This window comes from Engraulis encrasicolus, chromosome 13 (genome assembly GCF_034702125.1).
Source record: "Engraulis encrasicolus isolate BLACKSEA-1 chromosome 13, IST_EnEncr_1.0, whole genome shotgun sequence".
NCBI classification, from domain to species: Eukaryota; Metazoa; Chordata; class Actinopteri; order Clupeiformes; family Engraulidae; genus Engraulis; species Engraulis encrasicolus.
This window is the reverse complement of record NC_085869.1, coordinates 26,608,211-26,618,210: the sequence shown is the minus strand read 5'-3', so window position 1 is coordinate 26,618,210 and position 10,000 is coordinate 26,608,211. Positions and strand designations below refer to the sequence as shown.

At 43.3% G+C, this 10,000-nt stretch overlaps 1 protein-coding gene across 4 annotated transcripts in view; it reads right to left on the bottom strand.

Annotated features, from left to right (window-relative positions):
* Nucleotides 1-8,838: 8,838 nt before the first annotated feature.
* The window catches only part of tlk1a (tousled-like kinase 1a), a 62,257-nt gene continuing 61,095 nt past the window's right edge, over nt 8,839-10,000 (bottom strand). For all 4 annotated transcript variants that reach the window (XM_063213560.1, XM_063213561.1, XM_063213562.1 and 1 more), the window contains one exon: nt 8,839-10,000. This exon is cut by the window's right edge and continues 93 nt beyond it. In XM_063213560.1, coding sequence (XP_063069630.1) covers nt 9,902-10,000 — 99 coding nt within the window. In that variant the 3' untranslated portion in view covers nt 8,839-9,901.

The following is a 10,000-nucleotide window of genomic DNA, read 5'->3' as shown; positions in this document are numbered from 1 at the left end:
CAAGACAGATCGCCGCCATGTTCAGCCGGTATAACGTAACGTTGCCATCAATCGGTGATACAAATATTATCCTGTAGATGGCGCTAAAACATCTAGGAAAAACCCTAACCCATATCTATAAGCTATCTCAAGTGAGCAGTGTGCAATATACGTACATGGGTTCTAAATTTTTGTTTTCTCCTGGCTGCGCAACACTAGTTGCGCACAACTCAACCTCTGATTGTTGGAAACGGCTGTCGGTCAAAAAATTAGCTCACGTGGTTGGCTGCCAGTGTCTTGCCCCTCCTCACAACATCGTGTTTAGAAACACGGTGAACCAATGTATATGGATATAGGGTAGTGATTCTCAAAGTGTGGTCCGGGGACAACTAGTGGTCCGTGACAGAGCTCAGGTGGTCCGCGAGGGGATTTCTACTTTTCCAAGATAAGCTAGCAGTAGGCTATATTTGTAACATTTTCATGTTTTCAACACAATAAGACAGGCTTATAATGTGAATAAAAAGTAAGTGATCTGCATAAAAATTAGCAGTGTCAAATTAGCATCCATCAACTGCAGTTCAGTTGACAGGTGGTCCCCAATAATTTTTTGGGGGGACAAAGTGGTCCTCGGTCTGAAAAAGTTTGAGAAACACTGAGGGTGTGTCAAATAAGTGCATCTGGATAAGTCTTGTGGCTAACACCCAGAATGCCGTACAAGTGGCTGCCTCTCACTACTAGGGATAGAAGTTCTCAGAGGCGAGACCTGTTGGTGAAATATGAATGTGGCATGGCCGGTATATTTCCCATGTAAATAGTCTGTTGAGTGGGTGATGGGTTTTACTTTTTACTGATGCGGTAATGTCTACCCTCTGACACATGTCCAGCTGTGGCTACTTCATTTGAATTGGTGTTCTGTTGCAGCGGCTGTATATTGGTGAGGGAGTTGGACTTGGGATGGCCTGTACTGTACTGTAACTGAACAGAAAATAAAGGTTCGCAACACTGTTAAATGCTCCCAAATATTTAATGGCACGTTGGCAACCCGCACTGTTATGAAGGACGGTTAGTCCGAAACGTCGTGCCATTAAATATTTGGGAGCATTTAACAGTGTTGCGGACCTTTATTTTCTTTTCAGTTATCTTACGTTTGGTCCAGCACCTGTGCCACTGATGTGCGCGCATTCTTTGACTTTCTGTACTGTACTGTACTCTGGACTGTATCTATTCAATCCCTTAATGCTCCAGGAACTGTAACCTAGATCTAAATAACTACAAGCCGCTCCAGATAAGGGCATCAGCTACATGTAATGTTAAGTGGTATACTGTGTTATACAGATCTGTGTTACCAACCTTATTTTTGTTTGTTTGTTTGTATATTTATGTATATATTTTAAAGGAAACATAAAACAAATAGAGTACACGAATAAACTGCAACTATTTTGCTGAATACATTCAGTCTAGGGAGACCTTAACAATGTATAGTGCCGACTTAAAGAATATTCTTCATTTGTAAAGTGTCCTTGCTTATCTTTTTTTTTGTAATGGCACAGTTGTCATAGAAGACGTATTGGAACAGTTGGGGTTAGTAGAGTGAATTATTGTACTGTATTGTGCACCAAAGAAGGTCAACTCAACTCACTTGTACTCTGTATGTCTGTTACTCTACAAATCCAACTCTTGTCTGTATTTGAATATGTAAAGTATCTATGTAGAAATCTATGTTCAAACACCTGTAACCTTAGTGCAATCTATGTGGTGAAATTGTGATTTCGTCACTTCTCTTGTAACAAATTGAATGTCAGGACTGAATGTGAGACTGTGGTTTGAAAAAAATACAAATATATCCTGCTATCTTGGCACAAATATCAAAAAGCACAACAGATTGAAGAGATTGTATATTAAGTATGTCATTCAATATTTCTAAGACGTGAATTAATTATTAGTCAGGTGTGTATTGAATGTATAAAATGTCAACCGTACATTACAGTAATATGTGACTATTCACTGCATAATGAAGGGGGCCAAAATAAATGAAACATATTGTCACACGTTGTGCACTGGCTGTTTATTTATATTATTGCTAAATTATATACTGTGCAATGAAGACATGGAATGGCTAGTTCACTATTAGTGAAACACAAGCCTTTGAAAGTGAAAGCCGAAAGCCCAACTGGGAAACTCCCATTGCCATTGTGACACAGCACTCCACAGCACACAAGTACACACTACAAAATTTCATTTATGCCTCACCTATGCAAGGGGGCAGCCCCGAATGGCATCCAAAAGGGAGCAGTGTGGCGGGACGGTACCACATTCAGGGTACCTGTGTCATGGAGGAGGATGGGGGAGAGCACTGGTTATTACTCCCCCCACCAACCTGTCGGGTCGTCAATGTTTGGACTACAAGTCTGCCGCCCTAACCGCGCTTACCCATGAGTGCCCTTGGTGGTGGTGTCTCTTATGTATTAAGATTTATTCATTAAGAAAAAAACTAGGAAAGTACAGCATGGGTCACTAATTTCATTGCCTCTTAAAGGTGCACACAGTGTAGGATGGTGGCCAGAGTAGGTATTGCAACTCTGCTGCGCGTTGAAGCTGCCGCCTATTGCCAAATTTGATCTTTTCATGAGTATTTGCTATACTAACCTAAAGTTAACAAGTATGACCAAAGCATAGTAAGTTTTGCAGCTAAAAATGTCTATTTCTGGAAATTCCAAGTGGCGGACATGGATAAGATACCCCTTTTCATGTATGAAAAGTGCAATTTTCCCAGTCATAATGAATACTTAAAATTTGATGGTGGTATAAATATTCATGAAAACGGTAACGTGTGTATGGGCAGCATGAATTCTGAAAATAAACTGCAAGAAATATTACACAGTGCACCTGAGTTTGATAAAATAGGGGTGTGTGTGTGTCTCCTTGAAGATGGGGAAGTGTGTGTGTCAGCTTGAAAATGGGGAAGTGTGTGTGTCTAGTTTAAGTCTGTGGTGGATATCTGCTGATTCATCCAGGTACTGCCGCAGTATCTCTTGTTGTCTATCTGTCAGTTACGCTTGAAAACACATGTGCGCACACGCGCACACACACACACACACACACACACACACACACACACACACACACACACACACACACACACACACACACACACACACACACACACACACACACACACACACACACACACACACACACACACACACACACAGCTCACTTTCTCTCTCCCTCTCTCTTCCCCACAGTCTCACAAAATCATACCTCCACGTAGAGGAAAAAAGAAAAGGATTGTAAGACACAGAAAGAGAGAGAGAGAGAGAGAGAGAGAGAGAGAGAGAGAGAGAGAGAGAGAGAGAGAGAGAGAGAGAAAGCAGTCAGTCAGGCAGGGGTGCTTTAAGGTCAGGACAGTTTTATAGCGGTAAGCAGTGAAGAGGAACCGGAGCTCACTAAAGCAATCTGAGGAGGCGCATCGTCCTCCTCTCCTCTCCTCCTCCCTCTCTCCTACACTCCTTCTCCTTCTCCTCCTCTGCTCGTCACCCCTCCTATCTCTTGTTCACAGTCCTCTCCTTCTCTCCTATACCATATCCCACTCTTACACTCTGCTCATCCTTCTTCTCTTGTTCTGCATTTCTTCTCTGGTGGATTCCAATATGCGGACTCCCGTCCTCCCTAGCTCCCTTGCCTGATTGTGACCTCAGGATGACATCACGGTGACGACAGAAAATAAATTCAATATCTTGCAATTCTTGACAATTCTAATGTCATTTTCTCATTTGCAATCGGGATGGTGAATGAAGAACAATCCTCCAAAAGTTGTTGTGGCTAGGCTGACAGCAAGGAAACTTTGTTTTCTCCACGGAGGCGGGGCATTAACAAAACGCGAGGCCACAAGCACAAGTGGAGGATGGGGGGAGTCTGCATATTGGAATGCACCCATGATGCACCCAATGCACCCTATTCTTCACTCGTCTGCTCATCCTCCTCTCCTCTGCTCCTCCACTTCTCCTCTTCTCTCCTCTCCTCCTCCATGATCGTTTGTTTGCATGGTGGGGAAATGTAGAAAATCCGTCCAGCTCATAGTTGGCCATATTTCTTTATGGGGCTATGTTGTCTGGGATAGAGCAGAGACACAAAGCAGCTGACTGTATATTGGTATTGTTCACACATTTGGTACTAAGTCTGACATCAGGTAGTTGGGGAATCTCCAAAGACAATAGCCAGATTTACTGTACATGGGCACTTTTTGTTTAAACCACTTTAATATAATCGGTTTTAACGTAAACAAACTGTTCAAACAGGCAGTTTCCTTGTTTAATCAGTGTATATAATAAACCACCTAATATAATAGTTTAAATATTTCAACCTCTTATATTCAAGATTATTTGACTGTTTACATGAAGCATATTAAATTGGTTTACTATAATCTTTAATGAGAATAAGTGTCCTATAAGTGGCCCAGCCGTGGCCCAATCAAGAATGGGCAATAGGACTACCTCATACCTAGAAGGAAAAAAAATGCTGAATGGAAAAATCAATATGAAATGTTCCTAAACTTACAACTGAACCCGCACTAACAGTAATTTCAGAAAAAATAATCTAATGTGTAAAAACAACTCACTGTGTACATTAATATCAATACAGCAATATCACATCATTTAAAAATAACAAGTTTCATAGCCCACTGCAGGCCTGTTAAGTGAATGATAGAATCTGGAAACTGAAGGTGAATTAGAACTAGAAGTTACCGGTATTTGTGTATGTAGACACAAGGAGTGTGCTTTGTCTCTCTCTCTCACACACACACACACACACACACACACACACACACACACACACACACACACACACACACACACACACACACACACACACACACACACACACACACACACACACACACACACACACACACACACACACACACACACACACACACACACACAGAGAGAGAAAGAGACAGAATGTGTGTAAAGAAAGAGAGAATGTGTATGTGTGGCTATTCATCAGATTAATAAGGTGTGGAAGAGGGTTAGTGGAGGGAGGTGCAGTCTACCTTATACAGGGTGTGTGTTTGTGTGTGTGTGTGTATTCCTGTGGCGTATATGCAGGGAAGTTGTCTGTGTGTGTGTTTGTGTGTGTTCCTCTGCTCTGAAGCAGCCTGTGCCTCAATACAATGTTTGCGTGTGTCCTTTCCTATGCACTGAGGCTGTGTCTGAGTGTGTGTGTCAGTGGCAGTGCATATTCCGATGTATATTATGCACAGAGGCCGTCTTTCAGTATTTTTGCATGTGTACTGTAGCCTACATTTAGTTGTATAGCAGTATAATAGTCCTTTGCTCACCCCCTCATTCTAATGTCAGTGCTATTACTACTAGTTATGTCTTCACCAAAGCTCTCTCTTCAGCCGGAGTGACTACAGCTGCTCTGTATTACTCCGCTTCCTTTATGCCACCCCAGACTTTGTCTACATACAGCACGGGTATTCAATTAAATGTCAACGAGGGCCAGTTTTTCAAATTCCTCCCAATAAAGGGGCCGAACTATACATATGTATTATGGTTGCCGACTGTCAATGAAAAAAAATATGGGAGCCTTCATTGAAGTGGAGGGTCTGGGGGTCCTCCCCCAGAAAGTTTTGCATTTCTTAGACGTAATTTCCTGCATTTTAACGTCCCATGTCCCGTTTCAGCACGATAATGGAACCCATACTTTTAGCTCTACATTCCAAAAAACGATTTTGTATTTCAGGGGGCTTGTGGGGGGCCAGAACCTTGCTGTCCAAGGGCCGCCATTTGAATACAGCCTATGTAGTACCCTCCCAGGGACGTGCACCATTGGCAAACGAGATTTCCATCTCAACAGGCCATCCCCCTCTAAACACCAAGAAATGTACTGAAATATGAGATCTACCCTGTACTTCTTTATGTAGGCTACAATGCAATAAACTGAAAGCAGTAGTTTTATACCTATACCTACGTAGGTGTAATACTGTAGCGCATGCTAATTAATAGCAGCCGCTTTACAGGGTGCAGTATGCTTTCTGGCCAGCGGGGGATGCTCAAAGCCAGTCTAGAGAAAAGCCTTCCATCAGCTCTGGTCTGGAGCAGAGGGCCATGACCTGGGGCCTCATTTATCAAGCGTTCTTAGGCACAGATCTGTGCGTAAAGCGTGCGTGCGATCATTCCTGAGCAATGTGTGGGATTTATGAACATGTACTTGAACGTAGAAATGTGCCTAAATCTACGCACACCTCAGACCATGCGTGCGAGTGGAAGAATCACGAAATTGCAAATAATATTGACCGTGCACGGTACAGTTTGCTTTGAATGACAATGGAGTATGACAGTGTGCTATTTTACAGTGTTTTCGTCCATGTGTGTCCTTCTATTACTTATTTTGAAGCACTGTCCTCCTCCTGTCGAAAGGACCTCCACTTCTGCCGCGGAAATGTTTCTATCTCCGCACTTCCCGCCAGCACTTCGACTGGCGCATGTGTTCATGTGTGTCCAAACAGGGTGGCGCCTTCGAATTAACATGGCATTTGAATATATTTTAATACCATATATGGTTACTTGGAGGCGTTTCGGGATGCAAATTACCCCGAATGCGCGCGTGCACAGTGATTTGGAAGATGTGGGATTTATCATGCAGACGTGTGCGTAGGAGCAGCCAACGCACGTTTGATAAATCCCGATTTTTCTGTACTTGTGAACATTCTAAATTTCACTCGTAAGACACAATTTAGAAGACATTCTACGAACTGATGATAAATGAGGCCCCTGGAGTGTCCTCAGGGAGCTCTCCTCTGCACACGCACGCACGCACGCTGATGCCCCACAAACACACACCCAGCACCACACACGTCTCATGCCTCGTGCACACGCACGCACACACATGCGCACACACACACACATGCTCAAGCACATGTAACGGATGCCAACTAGAAAGTTCGGCGTTGAACATTAGTAAACCTAGAAGTGCCAGTAGAGCCAATATCGGAGATGCCTTGTCAAAGCCATCAACGGCCCTGAATGCGTGCGTACGCACAAACACAGACAGACACACACAGACAGACAGACAGACACAGACACAGACACACAAATTCATTTCCTGGCATTTATTGTCATTAATTCTTTGAACAGAACTGTACAATTTGTACCCAAAGTAGATCATCATACAGTCTTGTGTTTTTCTTAAAAAGAGCAACATCAAAAGCAGCCACTTTTGCACTCCAGGAAGAAAGAAAAAAAAAATAAAATAAAACAAAACAAAAAGGAACAAGAATTTCCAAAAGAAAGAGGAAGAGAAGGAGGAAATCAAACGTTGAACCTTTGTACAGAATGAAATGTTTTTTTTTCTCTCTCTCTCCTTAATTACTCCATGCTTGCAATTAATGATTCTGTACAGCAAATATACATGTACAATCTCTACAAGATATTTTTTGTAATTTCTCCATTATTCTGTGCGGGTTCATTTCTCCTGCATCAAGTTCTGTACATAGCAATGTCTCTACATCATGGTTACATTTGTGCATTCAACGTTAGTACGCAGCCGCATGTGTGTGTAGTTTATGCAGAGATGACATTCGTGGGCCTAAACCTGCTCTTGGAAAGAGAAAATAAAACTAAAAACTAAAAATATAAAGCTACACCCTTGTGTTTCAGGATGATTTTATTTCCCGTCTTTTGTTGACGACAACAACAGAACGTCCGGGAAATGTGCACAACACCACTGTATTTGTGTACCAACGTGTTATCAACTCTTCTACCGCCCCTGAAAGTCGCCTTCCCAAAGTGGACAAGACAACAATGCATTGAAATGAAAGAAAAAAATAAAGAAATGTTTGGACCTTGTCTGTTGTGGACATGACCGATCCACTGCTATTTTGAATCCTGTGTCTTGCATTCATTTGCAGGGAAAGAAAAAGGAAGATAGAGATAGGCAACAAGGCAGGGGTCTTCAGCACAACTCACTACTGCCCTCTGGTGGCCTCAGTGGAAAGCTCAATATCTGAAGCAGTCACAGTAAGAAGGAGAGAAAGAGGGATAGAAGACCCAGGAAGAGAGAGAGAGAGAGAGAGAGAGAGAGAGAGAGAGAGAGAGAGAGAGAGAGAGCGCGCGAGAGCGAGAGAGAGAGAGCGCGCGAGAGCGAGAGAGAAAGAAAGAGAGCGAGAGAGAGAGAGAGAGAGAGAAAGAAAGAAAGAAAGAGTTTCAGGTTGATGTCTTCATGTCTCCTGATTACCTCAGTGCAGTGCTCTACAGACACTTCATGTGGATCATTGAAAAAAAAAAAAAAATCTAGAAAGGAAAAAAAAGACAATTTCAATCTCTAAACGGAAACTTTTGCTGAGAGTCCAGTCCAGATCATCTTCATTAATCCACAACAATTTTCCTCTTCCAAAACCCATTTTCCTCTACAGCTCTTCATTCTTTCGGATCATCTACTTTTCCAACACTATCATGCATTTCATTGAACACCCCCCTCTTCCACCCTTATTCCATAGCTAACCATTTATTCTCCTCAATTATTTAAGTTTCCTTTGTTTCAGACATGTTAAAGGGGTATGCCACTATTTTGGGGCTTAATACAGTTAAAATCATTGGCTGGGGTTTATAAAGGTGGTAAAGTGTCTTATTTTTCATGTTAAGCGTTGTCTTGCTTTAAGACAAGTTAAAAGAGGGAATATGTCGCTAAGCTAGTGAAAGTCAATGGATCCGTGTAGCATTGTAGCATGCTACACGGATCCATTGACTTTCACTAGCTTAGCGACATGGTCCCTCTTAACTTGTCTTAAAGCAAGACAACGGCTTACATGAAAAATAAGACACTTAACCACCTTTATAAACCCCAGCTAATGAGTTTAACTGTATTAAGCCCCAAAATAGTGGCATACCCCTTTAAGGTTTTATCTGAAAAATATAAAACTTTTACATGTCCGAAACAAAGGAAACTTTCAGAATTGATTGAGCTGGTCGACATAATATGAACGTCACACACCATTTCTTCTCTTCTTTTAAAATGTCATAGCTAACCATTTCTCCTGCTCTCCTCTTCTCATTCTTGTACACAGTTCTCAGAATGTCTGCATGCCAGGCTGCAGCTGAGGCGCCCGTGTTGCTTAAGTGTCCATCTCATCTCTCACTACTTTCTCCTTCTTCTTCTAACTCCCCTCATCGGGCCATCATGGATCTTCATTTCACACGCTGCCGGGTCTCCATACAACAACACCACTGCACTGCAGCCGCTCCTGCACCTCCTCCTCTTCCCTCTGAAAGTGGTGCAATCTTCCGCACGCTGTCCCCCTCTCCGAATCCAAACTCAACCCACACACCCATCCCCATCCCCATCCCCCTTGCTTTTACATTGTCTCTCATAGGCAAGGTGGAGGTGATGGAAGGCCTTGTCTTGTTTTGGCCGTTTCAGCACATGGTGGTAAGATCCTCTTCACGTATTCTCTCTGGTTTCGGTGTTGGGCTGGGCGTTGTGGAGTACGGGCTCACTCCTCCACCCCAACCCTCCACCCCAGCCTCTTTCCTTTGCATTGTCCATTTGAACCTCAATAATGAGGGGGAAGGGGGGAGAAATAATAAAAAAAAGAGGTGGTGGAAGGTCAAAGTTCATGACCCTCATCAGAAACAGGTGGTTGTGGTGGTGTACAGGCTCATACCCCCCCCTTTCATTCATAACGTCTCTGATCTGTTTCCCTCCCACCGTGGGGATGATGGGTGCAGATGGTGGGGCTGTGTAGTCGTGGATATTGTAGATGTGCAGGCTCAGTGCAGTTCAGGCCAGGTGCTCAATAGCCAAGATTCTAGAATGCTACGCTGGTCTGTGGCTCTAGAACCTTTGGTCAATAGGAGACGATGCTCCACAGCAAAGATTCTAGAACGCTAGGGCTGGTCTGGGGTTCTAGAATCTTTGGTCAATAGGAGATGACGCTGGAGGAGGCAGGGCTGGACACGGCGGAGGGGATGGGGCTGGAGGCGGCCGCCGGCTGCAGAGTGCCAGAGGAGCTGGAGCG